We start from the raw sequence: 23,540 nt of genomic DNA, 5'->3' as shown, positions 1-23,540 counted from the left end.
TTATTGGTTTATAACTTCATAGAACCATTAAAAGCGTTTCAAATGGAATTTTAAATACATAAGAGTAATAAAACAAAATAAATCACAAGTTGCATAAAATTATGGTAAAAACTGCTTATAATCACAATATTTGCATCATACAGTGATTGTAAGATTTTATCAATATTTCTGTTGCTGTTGTATAAATTTGTTGTTATGTAAAATGTAAATTTGTGTAGGACGGTCCATATATTTCTCCAGAAGAGGCAGTTGCCATCTACACGACCACCGTGCACTGGCTGGAGTCTCGCCGGTTCGCACCTATCCCCTTTCCACCCCTCTCTTACAAGCATGACACAAAGCTGCTCATCTTAGCTCTTGAGCGGCTCAAAGAGGCTTACAGGTTAGTTTGTGTAACCTTCCAATTGATTGTAAAGCCTAAACGGAGTGTAGAGCTAATTGCAAAACTTTTGGGTTTATCCTATCCCAACAGTTTACCATGTTATACAGTTGTTTTCTATTAGATACTGAGAATATTTAGATTAAATTCTTCATAATGATATGTTATTCCTTTGGTATATTCTGTGAGACTTCCTTAAAAAAAACATGATTTTATAAATTAATTGTTTTAAGGACATAAGAAAAACACAATTTCTTGTACCACACAAGGATCAGACCTGTTTGTTTAATACTTTTTGGACAAGATTACAAAAACCTAATTCTCTATTCTGGCAAATTTGACTCATCTTTTAGTAGATTTTCAACCTGAAGTTATCTTTTAAAACTTTTTCTTCAAGTACACTTTTAAACGTTAAATCGAATGATAGTAGCCAACAGTCTACATTACCAACATTTTAATTTCCAGTTCAGTTCAAAGTATTAGAATTTATTATGTTCAACAAAGTACAGATAGTATAAAACGTAATAATTTGTTATATCTATTTTAATTTTTGTGGTGTGTTTTCAGTGTAAAGTCAAGGTTGAACCAAAGCCAGCGAGAAGAGTTGGGCTTGATAGAACAAGCTTATGACAATCCTCACGAGGCCTTGTCAAGGATCAAGCGTCATCTTCTCACACAGAGAGCATTCAAAGAGGTCAGTGTGATGGTTTACTCTATATCCATATATGATTATCTTAAGTTAAGCATTAATTAACCCTTTGCATGCCAACGTACCGGTATTACGGCCGTCGGCTACTCAACTGAAAATCGCCAACGGCCGTAATATAGGTACGTCACGTTTTTCGTCTGTAATTTTCTTATAGTTCATCTTATTGCCGCGAAATTTTGACTAATCGATAGTCGATTAGTTGCTTTGCAACCACAAAGTAGTTAATTCCCTTTATCAATCAATCAATCAATCAATAATACTTTAATCATAATCATAAAGAACAGAATAAGCGTCAAGTTACAGTAAGAAAGACAGGTAGAATAGAAACCAGAATAAGATGGTTTACAAAGTGTTTCTTCCGGTATTTGTAGTCAATGCTGAGGAGTCCCTCCAGCATGTGTCATGAACTCGTCCATTGTGTAAATTGATTTATTGATTAGCCACTCTCGAAGTTGTCTTCTCATTGTAGCTGAATCTTGAGTCTTCAACTCGTCAGGTAGAACATTAAATAGTTTTGCCCCTGCATATGAAGGCTTTTTTTTCAAACAAGGCAGTCCGGTGGGGTTGAAGGATGAAATCGTCGGCATGGCGAGTTTGTCGCCCATGTATGTCTTTGTTTTTTGGTAACTTGAGTCTGCAGGCAAGTAAAACAACTTCTAAAATATACAGGATGTCACAGTTAAAATATTAAAGTTCTTAAAGACTTCACGACAGCTGTCAAGGGGTTGAAGGCTAGCCATTGTTCTAAGGGCTCTTTTTTGAAGGACCAAAATCCTATTTAAATTACTGCATGAACTGTTTCCCCCATAAGATTATGCCATATCTGATCTTTGATTCAAAGAGTGCAAAATAAGTGATCCTTGTTTGCCTCAAATGTACTTGTAGCTTTCACACTCTTTTTATGGCAAAAATAGCCGAGCTAAGTTGGTGGCACATCTCGTCAATGTGGTGGCTCCAAGACAGTTTTTTCATCTAGAGTGACACCAAGGTGTTTTAGTTGATAAGACACGTTCCAACCCTGGAGTTTTCGCAAACTGCATCGTCATGTCTTTCCTAAAATTTAACTGTTTTGTTTTGCACTCGTTGAAAACTAGATCATTGTTCAGACAGTACTGTTGAGCCAATATTAACAGATATGAAGGTGCTTATTTCAAGTTGCTCTATTAATTTGTTGCTAGATACAAGAACTGTGTCATCAGCATATATGACAGGATAACTAAAGTGGTTTATATGGGATGGAAGATCTGATATAAATAAAAGAAACAGTACTGGGCCCATTACAGATCCTTGGGGCACACCTCTGGTTATGGGTAGAGGGGGAGATATTCCAGTTTCTGTTTTTCCATTTAGAGTATGCTTGATGGATACTATTTGTATTTCGTCCGGTTTAAGTAGCTGCCAAACCAATTCAAAACAGAGTGCTTTATGCCCCAATGAGCTCAACTTGCTTAAAAGTAGGCCGTGATCTAAACAATCAAAAGCTTTACTGAGATCAAGAAAGGTGCTGGTGACTGTGTTGCCTGCGTCAATATTGTCAATTATGTGTTCGATTAGGTCTGTCAATGCTGTAATGGTTGATTTCCTCCCCGCTAGAAAGCCGTGTTGTCTGTCAGGAATTAAGTGGTTTGTGTTAAGATGATTCAATTAATCTGCTCAAAACTATTTTCTCCAAAACCTTTGAAACTGTTGGAACTAAAGAAATTGGCCTGTAGTTTTGAATCTCATATTTGCTTCCTTGTTTGTGTAGAGGAAACACCTTTGAGAGTTTTAATTTAGAAGGAAATACCCCTTGGCTCATTGATTTATTGATAACATCGGAAAGAGGATGGCAGAGTTCCAGTCTGCAAGATTTTAGGAGATTAGCTGAAACTTCATCTATTCCAGAAGACGTAGAAGATTTCAATTTGTTAATTGTGTTAAGTACTTCGTCAACATTTGCAGGTTGAAAGGATGAAACAGTGTTAGCTGTAAGGTCAGGTAGGCTATTAAGTGTTGTCCTTTGTTGGTAACTGTTATTTTTCTTTAAAGTTTTCTCTGCTATTGTAGCGAAATATTCATTGAAAATATTTGCCACCTCACCAATGTCGGAGACTGTTTCCAAGCCAGTGTTAATCTGCCATTCCTCCTCTTGAGGTGATTCTTTCGAAGGTCTTACTTTATTTATTGTTTCCCAGATTGCTTTGCTTTTATTAGAGGCTTGGTTAATATGTGCTTCATTTGTTTGTTTTTTTACTTCTTTCAACTTAAGGTCATATGTCTTCTTCTTTGCTGAGGCCCTTTCTTTGTCTTCCTTGGCTGTTGGTTGACAAATAACGATCCTGAGCTTTCAGGAATTGTTTCCTTAGCAGTTCAATATCAGGATTTAGTAGTTGAAGATTATTTCTGTCGACTAGGCTTGACTCTTTGTTTTGGTCACAGGACAGGCAATGTCCCTAGCCGATGTTAAAATGGAAAGGAAGTTGCAATAGGCTTCTTCTGCACTGCTGGACTCATATACCTTTTCCCAGCTCTGGATAGATAGTAATCCCTTGAGGCATGTAAGGTTATTATTATTAAAAAACCTTTTTGTCAATAATGTTCCTTTCAGCTGTTTCGAAGGTATGTCCACAGACGTAAATTGCCCTGTATGGTCTGAAAGTCCTGTGTGCACAACATCAACAGAAATAGAGTTAAAATTGAAGTTTGGTACAAACCATGTCAATAGAAGTTGAAGAGGTGTGAGTAATTCTGGTAGGTGGAGATCTAGTCGAATCATGTCAAAAGGAGCAAGAGCTTCATCAAATAGTATTTTTTCTCTTTTTGTCTTATCTAACATGTCAACGTTAAAATCCCCAACCAGGCAAATCCGCTGTTCTCCAGTGGAATTCTTTCCAGAAGATCGGAAAGGATTAAAAGTGCCTGGCTGAGAGATGCTTTAGGTGGACGGTAAGCACCAAGAATATACAAATGCCATTTTCCTGTTTATGGACTGTTGTTTGGTCGTATTTGAGCTTCGCAGCTGTTAAAATTGTTTGGTCGAGATTGAGGTTACGTTCGTGTTGCTATGCGTTGTTTACGTTTGTAATTCTCTCATTACTTTTGTTGTTAGGGCATTTTTTACTATGCCCCTTTTATTACATTCATTGGTACTTTGGGATTATACAGACCACACCCATACATGAATCGTTATTTGACATTTAGCTTCAACTGATTAATAGATTAGCGTAGTAGAACAATATTTCGTCGATATAAAACAGGAATTGTCTTATCGCAAACCCCTCCCCATCCTCAGACAGTTGACATTTAGCTTCTACTGATTACTAGATTAGCGTAGAACAATATTTCGTCAGTATAAAAACAGGAATTGTCTTATCGCAAACCCCTCCCCATCCTCAGACAGAGGTCAAAGTCGAGCGGTGTAGTAGATAACGTGATTGCAGAGTCTCGCCACCCGTTCACTTTGTTGTACTTTCGTATTTTACCCCTACATTTCTCCAAACATAAAAATTCAACAAAAAAAACATTACCAAACAAAAACTAAACTCTTTATTGAAAAAAAAAAACACACAAAACTTGTTATTATTCTTGATCAAAACTCCGCCACCCAAAATGCGAGTGCCTCCGGCCGAAGGTGCTTCCGAAGCTCGCGCTGATGTCAACGAAAGAAAAACATCCCTCGAGATAGTATCTATCAGTAAATATAATTCTAGAGGGGCTGATCAGAAATATAAATTGAATTGTAATGAAAAGGCAATTATGTACCGTGGCAAAAAAACTTAAATAATCATGTGATGCCGCGCGGCCCTGCCGTAATCGGGATTCTCGAGAAAGATAAGATAACAGCGACCACAATACCGATCACAATACCTGGAAATGCTTGTTGATTGATGGAATGTTAGTTCTGTAACTCAAATACATCGTTTTATAACGTTCTAAGTTCATTGAAAAAAGTTTAAGCGAATCTGACCTCATTAACAATTGATAATCTTTGTAAGTTTGTAATTTTGTAATTAAAAAGTTGTTTTTTCGTTCTACAATGTTTGTTTATAATATATCTATAAATTTATATTTTTGTGTTCTTCATACTGGTGTGGTGTTGGTATAATCCCAAAGTACCGATTTGTATAGTGTCAAATATTGATTTATGAATATAGTGTAACATTACATACAACGTCCATGCAAATTACAAAAACTATGCCCGTGGCACATTTAGTGAAAAAAATCATAACTGGACTTCTATATAAGGTAGGCTTTTGAAATTTTGTAATTAAGTTAAGAGTTAGATATACTTTACTAGGATATAACAGGAAATCAGCATACATTTTTTTAAACCACTTATTTGTGCTAAAAAAAATGTTTTTTGGAAATTTTAAATTTTTTTTTCTTAATTTTTTAACTTTTTTTATAAGTTTAAATTACATTTATGCAACTAAAATTTACCAACAGAACAAGGGCATTTCATAAGCAAAATAATGGTAAAAAAATCATCAATATCTGTTAAAAAATAAAAAAGTTATGATACATTTAGTGAAAGCTTGCAAAACTGCTGAAAATGCCCTTGGCGTTTCTTTCTGGGTAGTACTTTTTGAAAAATGGGCTGGCATGCAAAGGGTTAAGATATGTCGAATTATTAGGTCTAAAAGCTACCATTATTTCTAATGAATAAGAAAATCGGCAGACTTAGCTAAATCTTCTTTCTACGGGCCAATAATTTAAAAGAAACAAATAAAAGAACACATATGGCCAGTCTGGGTTGCAGAGTTGTACTGAAAAACAGGATTTCCAATTAACTTTCTCTAAACCTAATTTAAAATATACATGTTAGCAAAATAATTCATAAAAAATTGTAATACTACTTATAGATTTTAAATAATTGAACAAGACCAACCAAAGTCTTCTTCTTCTTTCTTCTTGTTTGCTGGTTTTAGCAGGTTCTGTTTACTTTGAGCATGGAACCTCGATAAACATTCTTGTATGTAACGTCACTTTCAAGACTTAAGTTATGTTAGTTTGTGTTTTTATTTTTGTTATATTACCTTATTTATAGATTTAAGAAAACTTACAATTTCCAATATTATTTCCATATCAAAGCTTGTTAAAAGATCTTTCAATATATAAGGTGGATCTATTTTCTTTCGCTTTCAGTTTAGTGAGCAATTTCATGTCTGAAGTCGTTATATTGCACACAATCAAAGATTAAATGTTGAAGACTTTTCTATGGAACCTGCATTGCATTGAGGCATAACGGAGTGAAATAACAATTTATCTTAAATAGGGTTTTCATTATAACCCAAGCATCTCCAATTCTTAGTCTATTTATCGTTACTATTTTATTTCTACTCAGTTTTGTAATTATTATACCATGGGGAGGGGCTATCAGGGGCAAGTAGTGATTGTTTAATTGTGCCAACAAAATCTTCCAATGACACTTTAAAATCTGTTGGTTCTTCACCTGCTTGGGTTGCCTCTTTTGCCAAGCCTATCTACATGTTCATTGGGACCTATCCCCACATGACTTGGTACCCATTGAAAAGTGAAGTATTTATTACCTCTCATCATGCAGATTGTAATGGCTGATGCCAGATTTTTCTTCATAATCTGCTGAACTTGCTGCCTTTATGGCTAGTATAGCAGCTTTTGAGTCAGAACATACTACAATGTTATCATAATTTTGTTCGTTTGCTATTTCAACAGCTTTCTTTTATGGCATACAGTTCTGCGGAATAGCTGGATGCCTGGTTTGGAAGTTTATATTTGTATTCTAATTTTAAGTCCTGTATATACACGGCAGAGCCTGCGCCATCCTTGCTTCGTGAGCCATCAGTGTAAATTCTTAGATAGTTTTCATATTTCTTTCTCATTAATTCTAGAAATAATGCTTTAATGGCTTTCAGGTGGGAGTAATGATTTTTTCCCAACTGTGTCATCAATCTGTAGTTCAAATGATATTTTTAAGTTCTTAAGCAGTAGGGGCTATCAACGAATTCCAAAAGATTTGAATCACTTACTGCAATATTGTTTAGATTCGCCAGATTATCTACTGTGTTGTTCACCAGTTCCATGTATAGAGGTTTGGTTTTTTTGACCCAGTACTTATGATGATAAGCTACTGCATGTAAATATCTTATATTCACATAGCATGGGTGTTGTGGATTACTTAGTGTTTTAAACAATATTTTCTCTGTTAAGAATTCTCTCCTTATATGTAAGGGAGGTAATGCCTGCCTCTGCATGCAGAGTATTTAGTTGGGGAAGATTTTCATAGCTCCGAGAATGCATCTTAAAGCATGGTTTTGGGACTATTTGTAGGCTTTTAAGGTTGACTTTTGGGGCATGACCAAAAATAAAGCAACCATTACTCCAGCTTAGATCTAATTACACTTTTATATACCTTTGTTAGAAGCTGCGGGTGGACACCTAGCCTCCCACAAGCCAGTGACCTCAGGATGTCAAGGTCTTTTAGGGATTTGCTTACCAGTGATTGGATGTGCTCCTTAAAGTTTAATTTATTATCGATTATAATACCTAAGATCTTATGGCTATTGACTACAGGAATGACTTGATTGTCAACAGTCAATGTGGGATTTATGATTTCTTTCCTTCTACTTATTACGATAATTTTACACTTTCTTGGATTTATATTAAGTGATACCTTTAACAGGTATTGTTTCAAAGGCTGGACAAGGCTTCTTGGATCCCAGCTGCACTAATGTCTAGCTCTTTATGACTATAGATTAGGGTTATGTCATCTGCGTACAGTAGAGGTTGTACCTGTCTTGGCATATACCTACCGATGTCTGCAGTATACAGTGAAAATAATATTGGACTGAGCACACACCCCTGGGGAAGGCCTCTATATGCAGTTTCTGATGAAGGTACCCTGATTGCTGATGAAGGTCAACCTTCTACAACTAAACCATTTAAAAATGTGCATTATAAATTTTGTTGGGATTCCTAAAACATATAACTTTACTTGCAAGTGTTGGTATGGAGACTGAGTCATAGGCGCTACTTAAGTCCAGGGATGCAACAACTGCAGTTCTATCGTTTTGTAAGGCTTACCTGAGCTTCGGTTATCAGGGTCAGCAGGAAGTCATTGCTTCCACTCTTCTTTTTGAAACCAAATTGGTTGTCAGGAATAAGTTTGTTTCTTAGTGGTAAACCATTCTAGGCGGTATTTAATCATTAAATTGAATATTTTCATAATACAGGATATTAATTGAGATAGGCCTATATGAGTTTTCAGATTGTCCTATCTTTTGTTGGTTTTAATATACCTATTACCTTTATGTTTTTTCAGGTATTCTGGGATGCTCTTTCCCTGCCAGATGTTGTTAAAGACAATTAGCAGAAGGGTTTTGGCTGAAGGGGGCAACATTCTTAAGATTAAATAGTTAATACCATCCAATCCAGGGGCGGTGGACTTGGACCTAGATTTGATGGCATGTTCCAGTTCGATTTCTTTGAATTCACCCTCAAGTTGGTGATTATTACTATTTTTTCATGAAGATGGGGAGGTCAATTTCTGATTTTTCTGGAACATAATCTGGGGAGATAGTTTTCATGAATTTATAGCTTAGGTCCTTGTCATTTTGCTAAATACTTTTCGAAACTATTTGAAGCATTCTTTCCTTGCTTTAGTCCATTTATCATTTGCCATATTTGAGAGTTATTATTATAATTTAATCTTTCGCATAGTGAATGCCATGCAGATTGTTTAGCTTTTGACTATGATTTGTTTTGCTTCATAATGAGCTTTTTTGTAGTGGCTATAGTTAACAGGTGTCATCTCCTTCGTAAATTGGCTAAAATACCTTCTTCTGATGGCAACTGCCCTGGAACACTCTGGTGTCCACCAGGATTTTGAGTTAAAACCAATTACCTTTTGGGCCATTGTGATATTTTGGCACTGCATTTATAATTGATTCTTTCAGAACTTTCATAAAATCCTCATATTTCTATGTCACCTTTGGCCTTGACAGTTAGAATTTGTACAGAGGCTTTCTCGGCAGTATTGGAGAATGCACACCAGTCTGCTTTTTTTTGAAGTTTCTATCCTGGAAACTTGCCTGGTCTAAAAATGGTGTGGGATTATTTTGGTTTTTGAACATTCATATCTATAAACAATAGGGTAGTGGTCACTACCCATCGAGTCCTTCATCACTTTCCAAGAAAGGATCCTCTGTTTCAGTTGAAATGTTGCAAAGGTAAAGATCAATGGTAGAGGGTCTCCTACCAAGGGGATCCTACTGTGGTACTGGATTTATCATTGAGGAGAATATAATGTGAATCATAGTAAGTATTGAAAATTTGAATTCCTCTATAATCTTCCGCCCATCACTGGACCAGTAGGGGTGTTTTTAGCGTTAAAGTCCCCACATAAGATTGAGAATTCTTTTTGCAAAAGAAATAATTTGTTCCATAGAGTTTGATCTAATTTGTTTGGAGCGCAATAGCAGTTGTATATAAATAAGGATTTTTCTAAGTTTAATATTTCAATACCTGTAAACTGGATTGGATAGTTTTCCAGGCCTGGAACTGGTACCCACTTTACATTCTAGAGATTTGTGTACTAGGATTGCTGTACCACCATACCCATCATATCTGTCATTCCTTACCGTGCTGAAGTTTTTTAAAGGTAAAATTTTCTTCTGGATAATAACCAGGTCTCCTGGAGTACAATGAGTTTTATGTTATTTAATTTGTAAACAAAATGTTCTAATTCAGCCCGTTTTGACTTAAGAGACTGAATATTCCATTGTATAATCCTAAAGAGGTGGATTGTTTGTCATTACTGACGATGTTCAATACCCACTGACAAGCCTACGAGAATCTGTTTAATATTTTCTAGAACTATATTGACAGCTTGCATCGGGGTTGCCAGCATTATCGGCAGCTGCATTTATCATTAGCTTTTCAAAATATAATTTTGCCTGGAATTCCTCCATCGATTTTTTGAGGTGGGCTCTTTTCATCCTCAGTAAGCTCACCTGACCTACTTTGCTTAGGACTAGGCCTATAACCTTCAGCAATTTTTCCTTTTGTAGGGATATTTGATGAGGGTTTTAAATTTCTGTTTCTAGACACAGTTGTGTTCTTGTTGTTAAAAGGTGCTCGTCTGTCCTTTGGCTTTCTAGTGAGATGTTGCCATCCACTTTCTTTCCGTTATCTCACCCTCATCTTCGCTGCCAATTAAAGTGTTATAGTAATTATCTGCGAGAATCGGTTTTTGAATAGGCCTAATAGAGTTAAGTTGAGGGAAGTCTTTATGACTTGTGACGTTATGACTGACCACTGATGAGAAAGATTTGTGAGGTTTAACTTGTGTGCCTGGTGTGTGGCTCTTTGTATTAATTGCTTGAGAGGCAGTGAAGGAAATCTACATTATATTCTGACATTCTGACCCTAATAGCTACTTGTTTCTTAAACTCTGGACATGACTTGGAAAAGCTGGGGTGTTCCCCTTTACAATTGACACATTTGGCAGCTTTTCTGGCAGTGCTCACCATTAGATTCGCCATGGGCGGGTTCACCACAGTTGCCACATAGGTTGGTGTTCTTACATGGTGCGCTTGCAACATGATTAAATGAATAACATCTGTAACACTGTTTTACAGGTTGTGTGTATTTTTCAACAGACATCATTACATATCTAGTTTGATTTTATTTGGAAGCTCAGTACCTTCAAATATTACTTTCATAAAAGTGAGTATTATACACTCCATCCTTCCCCTTTTTAGTGATACGGTAAGCCTCTAATATAGGGATTGGGCTTAGGGCCCGCGTTACTAGCTCATTTGGGAGTACATCTGGTTCAACAAAAACTACTCCGGTTACCTGTACCCTATAACTAGGGATAAACACATGGTAGTTAACAAGGTTAGAAGGATTCTCACTTACGAGAGAGTTTGCTGCCTCGTGATTTTTACAAAAGATGGAGACATTCTTACCCTTTCTAATAATATGGTCTATCTTACCTTCATACTTACAGAGGAGTTTTACCAAACAGCAAAAGAATTAACCCTTGTTTTATTTACAGAACTTACAACAACCTCATATGGCCCAGCTGAGTCTGCTTTATACCATCTTTGTATGAATGATTTTTTGGGTAACTTGGCGGGATTCATTTGATCATTTTTTTACTCCTTGATTCTGACTTTCTGTTTCAGTAAACTTTCTCTTGTGGCTAGCATTTAATTCTAATTTCTCATTATGGTGTAGCTCGTTCAGAGGAAATTCTGTCTCCATAATACTCAAAACCGCTTTTTTCGGTCTCTATAACATACTCTGGCGTGGCCATGGTGGCTGGATCCGTTATGACGGGTCCACCCTACTAACCTTACTTAGTTTCTTTGGATCGATCCTGATAGTCTGAAATAACTTAAACACTGACACAGATAACAAATAAATAAATAAATATAACAGCCCCAACATAAAATTACATTTGAGCAACAATGAACAAAATTAACTAATTATTACCGACACAAATGGAGAATAAGTTAGTTAAAATGGTAAGAGAGAGAGGTTAACTTTACAACACGCTGTCTGGTCAACAAAATGTCCTAAAACTTATATGTAAAAGTAAAATGCATTGAAGCGGCTGCATGTGTTCTATTAGTTATTATTCAGAAAAAAAGGTTCTATTATTTGTGAATTGAAATGGTGAACCTAGTACATCTACAAATGCAGTCCATAATAAAACTTCTATCAAGAATATAATTTATTCTACTTGTGTAATTAATTACTTAACTTTTTATGTCGGATTTAACAATAAACATTTAATAGAATAAGTGCTTTCGAGTTGTTTTATTTAGATTGTATTAAGTTTGCATTGTATCTTATTTTTATTTTACATCATTTCACATTGTGTAAACTCGTGGGCTGGAGTTGATTTTCCAGTATATGGTTGGTGTAATGGATAACTAATGACAGGCTTTATGACACTTCCATCCTAGATAGGCTTACAGTTTACTAATATTTTTGCACATTGTTATTGTCTGGTATCTGACAAGTGACCGATGTGCAGGTGGGGATCGAGTTCATGGATCTGTACTCCCACCTGGTACCCGTGTACGATGTGGAGCCACTGGAGAAGATCACAGATGCCTACTTGGACCAGTATCTGTGGTACGAGGCCGACAAGAGACGGCTGTTCCCGCCTTGGGTCAAACCCTCTGACACAGAGCCTCCCCCATTGCTTGTCTACAAATGGTGTCAAGGTCAGTGTACAGTTTTTATCAGTAAAATACAATTTAAGCTTCAACCCTTTTGCATGAAGTGTGGTGGTTTCAGAGCATAATGTTGTTTTTGTAATTTAAAACCAGGCATGTTGTTAATGGATACAAAATATTTCTATTATTACCTTACAGGTTTTTTTAAAAACAGTTTTTGATATTAAAATACTGTGATAAACTGAAGCAAACAAATTCTCAAAAAAAAAAAAAAAAAAAATGATGATTATTAGTAAATTTGTTTTCTCAGGCATCAACAACCTACAAGACGTCTGGGATGTAAGTGAAGCCGAGTGCAATGTCCTGTTGGAGTCCAAGTTTGAGAAGATCTACGAGAAGATTGATTTGACCTTGCTTAACAGACTGTTGCGTCTCATCGTCGACCACAACATTGCTGATTACATGACGGCCAAGAACAACGTGGTTATCAACTACAAGGTATGTACCTTTCTGTTGTGGTAACAAGTTGAGTGCGTAAGAAAATGAGTTACTGGGAGATATATACATACAGTCTGAGAAAGTTCATCTAAAATTAGTAGTACAAGAACTTGGTAGTCAATTCATCTACTGACAGTTAGTCTACGTTATAAGTTGTGGCAATTTTCATACATTTTTAATCTAGGTATTTCAAAATCTCAGTATTTCATCCTCATTGCATATATAAGATAATTATATAATTACATCTATAAAGTATAATATATCAAATACAAACCTATAAAAATATATACCTGTAAATGATTTTTGTGAGTTGTGTTAGTAGTGGTTTGGACAATGTACAGTTCGTTTTTACAGTGCATATTTACATATAAAACACAATACATAATGAAAATGTAATGACAAGGAAATGTAAATGTTGTACCAGGGAAATTTACTGTTGCAAAACACAAGAACCATTTATAGAAAACCTAAAGGGAAATCAAAACAGTCACCACATTTGATAAATAAGAGATGTTAAGTACATTAAAAACAGTTGCTAATGAAGGTACATTATATTGTGTCATTAAGTATTATGATTGCTGTAAGTTCAAAAATATCTAGAATAGTTCTAATCTAAACTAGTAAAATCAATCAAATAGATGGTTTGAGTTAAAGTAATTTCAAGGCAACAATTAGTAAATGATTACTTTATTATTTGTAAAGTGTCCTCTAAATCTATGAATATTTTTACCCTATAGTATGAACCATTCAATATTCTTGTGTGTGTTTGTAAATATATTGTAATTAATTATCATAATGTGCTGCAGGACATGAACCACACAAACAGCTACGGTATCATCCGAGGGTTGCAGTTCGCCTCGTTCATCGTACAGTACTACGGGCTGGTACTGGACCTACTAGTGCTGGGGCTGCAGAGAGCCTCCGAGATGGCAGGACCTCCGCAGATGCCCAACGACTTCCTCACCTTCCAGGACATCAACACTGAAGCGGCCCACCCCATCAGGCTCTTCTGCCGGTACATCGACCGTGTCCACATATTTTTCAGGTGGGTACAACACTGTTGGTGCAATATCATCGTTCTCAGCTATCACTTTGGTACTTTAGAACATGCACATAATTATATTATATTTAAAATTTAATTCTAAGAATTATGTAAGGATTATTTTACATTTAAGATATGAAAAGATGTGATCTTGAAAAGTTAAGTAGTCACTATCTTGAACCCATAAGAAGATAGCTCATTAAATAACTTTAAACCAAAGTTAAATAATTGTATATTTCAAAATTAAAATTCCAAATTGTAATTTACTGTTGCCGTAAGAGGCTTCATGGTGAGATGCTGTAAATGCATTGTTGTAAACATTGAATAGTTTTCTTCTTGAATCTTGGTTGTTGCTATGTTTTGTTTGAGGATTTTGAAAATACATTTTTGTCTTGCTGTATAACGGGCTGCAAAATAGATAGGGCATTATTAGGTGGTGGCATTATTATTATTGGTAAAAAAAGTAATATATTGTGGAATAGGAAATAGGCATCAGTGAAAGTCTTGCATGGAGATCTTTAGATGTGCACAAATTGATAACTTGTATGTCATGTAGGTTCACAGCAGAAGAAGCTCGAGACCTGATCCAGAGGTATCTGACAGAACATCCAGATCCAAACAATGAGAACATTGTGGGCTATAACAATAAGAAGTGCTGGCCCAGGGACGCACGCATGCGCCTCATGAAGCACGACGTTAATCTGTAAGTGTAGTCATGTCAAACGTGCTTCCAAGTTCAACTGTAGTACTTTAATTATTTTATAAGCTGCACTCGCATATTTTTCTGTCCCTTATCATTTGAAAGACTCAAATATATAAACAGTATAATATTGTTAAATCATTAAACGTTTTGTATTTTTACATGAAGTAGGCATCGTTGTCTGACAATAATAGGTTCTATATAATACAAAATTCAGATGATGTGATAGACATGAATGTAACCATATTGATTTTACTATCCTAAAATGGAAGAAAAAGTGTTATTATTAAAAATATTTGGTATATGTTTTGAAAACACAATATTCTATTGATATAAATCAATTCAATGCAAATTTCACAATTGTCATTGTCATAGTCTTACTTTGAATCTTGCACTATAATAAAGTTTTTTAGTTGAACCGTTCCAGATTTGCCTTACCATAACTCCGTTCCTCTATTACAATATCTAGTCTCGTCATTTGTCTACATAAGTTGCTCTTCATTGAAAGACATGATATTGTCTCGAAGTTCGACACTAATAGCTATGTCTGTGCAGGGGGAGAGCAGTGTTCTGGGACATAAAGAACCGACTGCCTCGCTCCACCACCACCATCCAGTGGGAGAACAGCTTCGTCAGTGTTTACTCCAAGGACAACCCTAACCTCTTGTTCAACATGAGTGGCTTTGAGTGCCGCATATTGCCAAAGGTATTTTTATTTAGTATTCTTTGGTATTTGGACTTAACAACCCGAAATCCTGATGTTTCCTTTGTCTGGGGCTATTTAATAGTTTGAGATGATTCGATTGTGATTCTCAAATTTACAGTATCATTTTTCAGTTTTTGCGCTTTATTGGTAGGCAAAAATATATGTATATTTTTGGGTTGTGGAAATTTTATTTTAGTTTATTTTCAACTTCGACTTTTGTAACATATTAATTTTAAACATTGATCATAGTCATAAGCATAAATAGCACCTCGTGTATTATTTAATAGAAATAGTCAGAATTTAATTTAAAAAAGACAAGAATTTTGAGAACATAATGAATAATATGAAATAATTTATAAGAAATCCAGCAAGACTTATCTAAATGGTGTATTGTTAAATTTTCGCATTATAGTTAAATAAATAATTATAACTGTTAGGATACTTTGTTTCCATATCAGTTAGCTTCAACTTTCTACTCCAGAGAACTTTTCACATCTTTTAAAATCAGTGTAAGATATTTTGGGATCAATTCACCCATTACTAAAACTAATCGTTTGTCCATATAACATAGCTATTGTAGGAAGGATGAATTAAATTTGAATGTTGAATTTAGCTCCAGTTCATCTTCCTTTTTTTATTGGAGCGTCTGGTATCTGACGTCTCAGTCTTGACTCCTGGAACCTGGAGTCATGTTCCTCTGAAGAGCTCAAAATTAACCTTTGTTCGTTTGTCTTTCTAATCCTAATTGAGCCTAATCGTTTGTCTTCAGTGCCGCACAACCCACGAGGAGTTTACGCACCGAGATGGAGTGTGGAACCTGCAGAATGAAGTGACCAAGGAGCGGACAGCCCAGTGCTTCCTGCGTGTTGATGATGAGTCACTGCAACGCTTCCACAACCGAGTGCGTCAGATCCTGATGGCCAGCGGTTCTACCACTTTCACCAAGGTATGATTTTCATGGGTCAGAGTTCTCACTATTTATCCATGGCATGTTTATTTTATTCTTTGGCTCTGTGTTTAATGCTCCATTTTGTTTGCATTAAGATATAATCGTAATATGTAATTGAATAAAAATACAATTTTAAAAATAATTATTAATTTTTTTAGTAAAATAAATTTTACATAAGGCACAAGAATTTTTAAAAGGTAGCTTCTATGGATATGGTGAACAAGATCATAACGCATATGTACATATTTTAATATTTTCAACATCAGTAACTCTTTGGATAAGAAAAGGTTTTCTAAATTTAGCATCTGTCTACATGTATTACGATAAATAACCATTTCTTTCTATTATATAGTTCATTTTTTCCATACAGAAGCAAAATTTTATTTTCAAGCACATTATGCTATTGTTTTATTATATAAAAATCATTGTCTCCAAAAGAAGAAAACAAATGCATTACTTTGTTTTAATTATTTAGTAAACCCTAACCAGAAATATTAGTGATTTCACTGTTCCATCAAAAGTTTTCTAACTTGTCCTAACTCGATTGTCTCCAGATTGTGAACAAGTGGAACACGGCGCTGATCGGTCTCATGACCTACTTCCGAGAGGCCGTGGTGAACACCCAGGAACTGCTGGACCTGCTGGTGAAATGTGAGAACAAGATACAGACCCGTATCAAGATTGGTCTCAACTCTAAGATGCCTTCCAGGTTCCCGCCAGTGGTGTTCTACACACCTAAGGAGCTGGGAGGCCTGGGCATGTTGTCCATGGGCCATGTCCTCATTCCTCAGGTATGCAACTGTAGATAGCCTACTAAAAAGAGTTTTCAAGTATTATTAATTATTAATTTACAGGAAATGATTACAAAATTATTAGTGAATGTCAATATAATGTAAATAATGACAGATTCTGTTTTGATACTAAATTTAACTTAATTTGTTTAACATTTTAAATCAAATTAAAATGTTTTAAATAAACCAAGGTAATTATCATAAACATTTATTAGATCTAATTGAGCTAGAAAAATTTTAAATCCTGGTATTTATTTTTTTGCTGCATTAAATTACTAAGCTGTTCAATTTATGTTTTTTAAACCAACATCTAGCTGAATAAGAAAAAATACTTCTAAAATCCTTTTCTCCATAAAAAAATGAAAACTAACATGTAATTATGTTTATTACAGTCCGATCTGAGGTGGTCAAAGCAAACGGATGTCGGCATCACCCACTTCCGATCCGGTATGAGTCACGATGAGGATCAGCTGATCCCCAACTTGTACCGGTACATCCAGCCGTGGGAGTCAGAGTTCATTGACTCTCAGAGAGTGTGGGCTGAATACGCTCTCAAGCGACAGGAGGCCAACGCTCAGAACAGGTAACTTGACCAGGTGGAGATGCTAAATTTCAAGAAATCTAAAATCGTAATTAATTGCTCGCAGCCAATTTGTTTCAAGGCTCATTATCTGAAACATTTTAATTTTCAGCACAATTGAAACGAATCAATATTGGAAATATATCAATATATTGGAAGGTGGCAATATGTTAAATCCATTGGCTGACATTATGGACTTTTGTAAACATTTACTGTAAATGTCTCTATTGATTTGTAAAATAGCTGTAATCATGCTTAAACAATTTTTTAAATTTATTTGATTCTTCATAATATGTGTTTGTTGTATTAAGGCGATTGACACTAGAAGATCTGGAGGATAGCTGGGACAGAGGTATCCCCAGGATCAACACCCTCTTCCAGAAAGACAGACACACCCTCGCATATGACAAGGGTTGGAGAATCAGGACAGAATTCAAGCAGTATCAGGTAACTAACATTACAATAATTGTGCATATTATTTGGTTTTAACTTTTAGCATTTTCACTGTCAACTGGGAATGGCAATGGTGGAGTGGTCTAAGACTTTGGATCTGAGTTACAGATAGCGCCGGTTCAAATCCTATCTGTGACCGTGGCACTTCTTTTTGGTACCATTGAACTTGTACTTTATCGACTCTACCCCTTTTCTATTTGATAAGATCCTTGTACAGGCCAGTGGCCTATAAGGACGGACAATGCTTATAAGAGGATTGGAGGCAGTCTTTCTAGAAGTTTGGAGAAAACAAAATTCCAAAATTTTAATTGTGTTTTATTTATTGGTGATATTATAACTGTTTGGTTATTAAATTCAAATTTAATATAATTAATTAAAAGTCTGAAAAACCATCTGTTATGTTAACCCATCATTTGTAACAAAAATCATACATATGAGAAAATGTTCATGTAGGGTTCTGTAGTCATTCCGATTTAATGCTCCATGCATTAGTAGACTTATTTGACTCATTGCAACTTCACGCTCTTTGTCCACATAGAAGTATAGTCAATGTTATACATTCTAAGTCGGCCTGACAATAGTGCTTTAAAGGTCACCCTAATGTAATAGGCTTTTGTAGAAGCTCAGATTTGAGTGTTAAACATAAGTAAGAGAGGTACAAATGTCCTTTTAGGACTAAATACAGGGTCCTAAATTCATTCCTTCGATAGAGAATTAAAATTCATAATCTGCAATTTTGTGGAAAAATGAAATTTAAATTTATTTCAATAGGCTTACCTCTTTTGGTGATAAAACGACCATTGGCATTTAATTTATAAAATTGAGAATCTAGAAAAAAATGCAAAGATACCAATCTAAATCAGTTCTATTTAGTCAACCCACCACGCTCCAGTATATTATGTTGATAAAAATTAAAGATTGTCAAATTAAATTAATTAATTTAGAAATAATTTTATTGAATTGATGAAAAACTAGTGTAGTTAGATATTTAAAATGTTACAATGTTAGTGTTGAAAATACCTAATATTAGCGTGTGATAAAAAAGAATAAATAGCTGGGCAGTTACTGTTAAATATGTAGTAATTTTGGTGTAATTCTAGTTATAACGTTTAAATTAATAATTAGACTAATCTTAACACAGTTCCCACATTTTGTAATAATTGTTTTTCTTTTTTCCAAAATAATAGGTGTTGAAACAAAACCCTTTCTGGTGGACGCACCAGCGCCACGACGGAAAGTTGTGGAACCTCAACAACTACCGGACCGACATGATACAGGCTCTCGGAGGTGTGGAGGGCATACTGGAGCACACATTGTTCAAGGGCACCTACTTCCCCACCTGGGAGGGTCTCTTCTGGTATGTTTATAACACACAAATATGTTGTTAGATGTTGATAAAGGTTACAATTTCATTACAATTACATACTTTGTCTATTTGGTAACTGTGACGTTGTAGCATACTTGACTCTATGAAACATTCTCAGTAAACTTAGATTAATATTTTTTGTCTTTGAAGATGTAGTTGTAGAGAATAATATTGTTTCTGTGAAGATTTGCCATACGTTTTTTACCATTTTGCATTCTTTTGCATAGTGTTGCACATATTCTTATTAATGTTTATTCTGTTCAGTGTAAAGGATAAAAAAAAGAGATTTTCAAATGTTGTTTCACCCTTTTGACATGGTGTTTATAATGTTGTCAACAGGGAAAAGGCATCAGGATTTGAGGAATCGATGAAGTACAAGAAGCTGACCAATGCCCAGAGATCTGGTTTGAATCAGATTCCGAACCGTAGGTTCACCCTGTGGTGGTCTCCAACTATCAACAGAGCCAATGTGTACGTTGGTTTCCAGGTATGTTATCTGTATATTCCATCTATTACAAATTTAAATAACAATGTAAAAAAAATCACAATGCAATTAATTCACTTTAACCCTTTAAGGACCAACCGTCTGGTTTATCGCCGGCAGTGAACTATGCGAAAAAGACCAACCATCTGGTTTATCGCCGGCAGTGAACTATGCGAAAAGGACCAACTGTCTGGTTTATCGCCGGTGGACTTTTCATATTTTTTAAGAGATATTTTAGTATTCTATATATAATAAATGTACTATTTTTCTATTCCCTGTATGTTTCTTACTATGATATCAAGTTATGAAAATGAGTCTAACTCTTGGCAAAAAATTGATGATAAAGAAACTCATAATTTCATACACAGTTTTGCATTTCATGAAACCCCCGGTCCAAAACACTGTAATTTGGACCCTCAGACATCACAACCTATTGATTACTTTCATTTGTTTTTTACTGCAACCTTGTTAAGATTATTTACCAATGAAACTAATAGGTATGCAGCACAAACCTTGTCTAGAAGATGTGACTCTATATCGCCTACAAGTAAGTTAAGAAAATGGGTTCCGGTGACTGTGCCAGAAATATAAGGATTCATTGCAGTTATTTTGAACATGGGGTTGATACTGAAACCTACAATAAAAGCATACTGGTCACAGAGTAGTTCTCGGGCAACTCCTTGGTTTCAATAAAATGTTTAGTCGCTCAAGATTTGAATCCCTACTTTCATTTTTCCACTTAGTGGATAATTCTAAACTTCCAAAATATAACGAAGAAGGATATGACCCATGTCAGAAGTTTCAACCACTTGAAGACCATTGCAACAACTTATTCAAACATTACTATACACCCCATCAACAAGTATCAGTAGATGAAAACATTAATTGGCACAAAAAATCAATCTCAACTTCAGCATTACCTACCAAACAAGCACCACCACCATTGGGGTATCAAGATGTGGGTATTGTGCGACTCTGTTAGCAAGTATTGCATGAGCTTTTTTTGTTACAAAGGTGCAAAATCTCAACAAGATAGAACTGAAATAAAAGAAAAGGGTCTGGCCTACACTGTTGTTTCAAAGTTACTATCTGCCTGTAAGATGTTTGGTAAAGGTTACCATGTGTTTACAGATAACTTTTTTAGTAGCATACCATTAGTTCAAATGTTGTATGAAAAGCTCACATTCCTAACAGGCACGTTAAGGCGGAACAGAAAGGGTTTGCCAGCTGAAGTACTAGGGAAATTAGAGCCTGGACAAAAAGTTTATTGCAAAAATGGCAATACAGTCATACATGGCGTACCCGGCACAAAAAGAGCCAAAAAAACCCAGTTTTGATCATTTCTTCTGGACCTGAAGTAAAAAATGTTGAAATTACCAAAACAAGGCGAGGAAGACAAACAACTGAAAAAAAACCTGCTATTGTTCACGAATTATAACTGCTATATGGGCGGCATTGATCATTTTGACATGATGTTGTACGGTTATATTGATGAACGCAGAACCGTAAAATATTGGAAAAAGGTAACATTTAATCTTTTTGGTAGAATGGTCCTAAATGCTTTACATCCTATATAAAAGACACCACTACTAAGAATGGCATGAAACCCATATCCAGATATCAATTCATTGTTAAAATTATAGAAGGTTTGGAAAAAGAGTGGATGGATTACCGTGAACTTGACTTGCCTGAAGATGGTTGGAGGTAACCGAGCATCAAGGGGCTTAGAAAAATTGCCTGACAAAAAGGAAAAAACTTGCTGGGTTTGTACAAAAAAAGGCAAGGACTACAACAAAAAGTAGAACGAAGACCAGAACTGTATGTTCTAATTGCAAGGAGGGCTGCCACTCTCTTTGTCTTGTGAAACATAAGTGTAAATAGGACTAAGCTAAGGAATTCTAGTCGTTTTTGTAAATTTTGTAAATAGTGTAAAGTGTATAAAAACAGTGTTTTTGATCTGAAGAACAGCCTCATTTTTCATATGGGTAAGTTGACTGATATGAATAATATCCTTAGTAGCCCTATAAGGTTTTGTATGTTGGGCTAATGCTGAAAAGTGTGTTTTTAACCAGTGTTACAGAAAAATTTAATTCATTCACAAACTTATTATTTTTTTACTCCAGGGCTTTCAAATTTTGTACACTTATAGAGAATTATATGTAGAACGAATAAATACCATTTCCCACAGATAATTTATTCTTTATTTTTGGTAGTTATTGCAGATCAAACTCAATTTTTTAAATTTTCTTTTCTTTTTTTTTTAAAACAGATAAATTTAAATTGTTTTTTGCTATATAATGAACTTAAATTTATTTTTTCACAATGAACAGTTTAATTATAAACATTTTAAGCCTAAAACCAAATCTGTACAGTAATTAGTTATGAAGATATGATTTTTCTTTCAAACGCTTGAAAAATCGCACATTTTTAATATGCACAGTTCTTGGAGCATGGCCAGAAAAACGAAAAAATTTTCCTTGCACATGTCAAATTTTGGTCTGGTCCTAAAAGGGTTAATGAATCATTCAAATAAGGATTCAGGGAGAAATATTATCCCTCCCTGAAAAATTTGGAGTTTTGTAAAAGCAATTTCCTCCCTGAAAAAATTTGGGGTTTGTAAAAGCAATTAAAAAGATTCATAACTGTAAATTTATCATCTGACTGTGACACCTCATGTTAAAGATGTCATTAAAGATGAAAGTGGTAAAAATTATGTCTCTAAATTGATTCTATCCAACCATAACTTTTAAGTTAGAATTTTTACTTTGTTCAAAGGTTACCCATTTTGGATGATATGATCAGTATTTAGATTGTTTGATGTGATCAATTTTGTCTTACCAATACCTTTAATTTGAGGTATTACTCAATAATCTTTGTGTTTATGGTTGCCCTCACTTCCATTTTGGAAAATTGGGAGGTAATTTTTGTCACATCTGGTATGGTTGTAGTTTTCCTCCTGGTATTTTATTTATTGTAAACTAATCTTTAACTGGATTCCAATTATTGTTAAATAAATGTTTACTAGCTATTGAAGCTATATCAGTGTGTTGTGTTACAGTACAATAACTTAAAATGTAAATGAATAAATTTTTGTTGTAAAGGAAGCTGTATTCTTGTTCTAGGTGCAACTTGACCTGACTGGTATTCTTCATGCACGGCAAGATCCCAACCCTCAAGATCTCACTGATTCAGATCTTCCGAGCCCATTTTGTGGCAGAAAGTGCACGAGTCGATTGTCATGGATCTTTGTCAGGTGGGGGGGGGGTGGGGGGGGGGGGGGGTGGGGGGGGGGGGGGGTGGGGGGGGGGGGGGGTGGGGGGGGGGGGGGGTGGGGGGGGGGGGGGGTGGGGGGGGATTTCCATTTTTCCAGGGTGGCTGTACCATGTACCCCAGCAGAAGGTGGCTCCAATACCCCATCCTGAATATCCTTTGAGCTTGGAAGCTACACAGAAGACCTTATAGGTTTAAATAATAGAGTCACAAAAACCTAAATAGGAACGCTTCAATGATCAAAACATGTTTAAATTTATATAGTTTACAGTAATATTATTTAATCTATTACATGACTAGTAAATGTACACAAAATCAAATCTAAACTTTGAGAATTTAGTTAGGAATTGTTTTTAATTAGTTGATACTTAAGACTGTGCAATAGTGTTATGAAAACAGAAATTCACACGAACAACTCTTTAAAAGGACTACTTTAGTCTAGTGTAACTATGAGAGATACCTG

General features: G+C 35.2%; 1 protein-coding gene across 1 annotated transcript in view; it reads left to right on the top strand.

Annotated features, from left to right (window-relative positions):
* The window catches only part of LOC124368207 (pre-mRNA-processing-splicing factor 8), a 53,197-nt gene extending 29,928 nt beyond the window's left edge, over nt 1-23,269 (top strand). Inside the window, 17 exon segments of the mRNA XM_046825482.1 lie at nt 219-382; nt 947-1,073; nt 12,094-12,286; nt 12,549-12,736; nt 13,543-13,781; nt 14,335-14,481; nt 15,034-15,184; nt 15,954-16,130; nt 16,688-16,924; nt 17,317-17,507; nt 17,816-17,951; nt 19,145-19,314; nt 19,663-19,810; nt 22,930-22,953; nt 22,955-23,014; nt 23,016-23,060; nt 23,201-23,269. Coding sequence (XP_046681438.1) covers nt 219-382; nt 947-1,073; nt 12,094-12,286; nt 12,549-12,736; nt 13,543-13,781; nt 14,335-14,481; nt 15,034-15,184; nt 15,954-16,130; nt 16,688-16,924; nt 17,317-17,507; nt 17,816-17,951; nt 19,145-19,314; nt 19,663-19,810; nt 22,930-22,953; nt 22,955-23,014; nt 23,016-23,060; nt 23,201-23,269 — 2,466 coding nt within the window.
* The last annotated feature ends 271 nt before the right edge of the window (nt 23,270-23,540 follow it).

This window comes from Homalodisca vitripennis, chromosome 8 (assembly GCF_021130785.1).
Source record: "Homalodisca vitripennis isolate AUS2020 chromosome 8, UT_GWSS_2.1, whole genome shotgun sequence".
Taxonomy (NCBI): Eukaryota; Metazoa; Arthropoda; class Insecta; order Hemiptera; family Cicadellidae; genus Homalodisca; species Homalodisca vitripennis.
The sequence above is the reverse complement of the archived record's forward strand: the minus strand, read 5'-3'. Positions and strand labels throughout refer to the sequence as shown.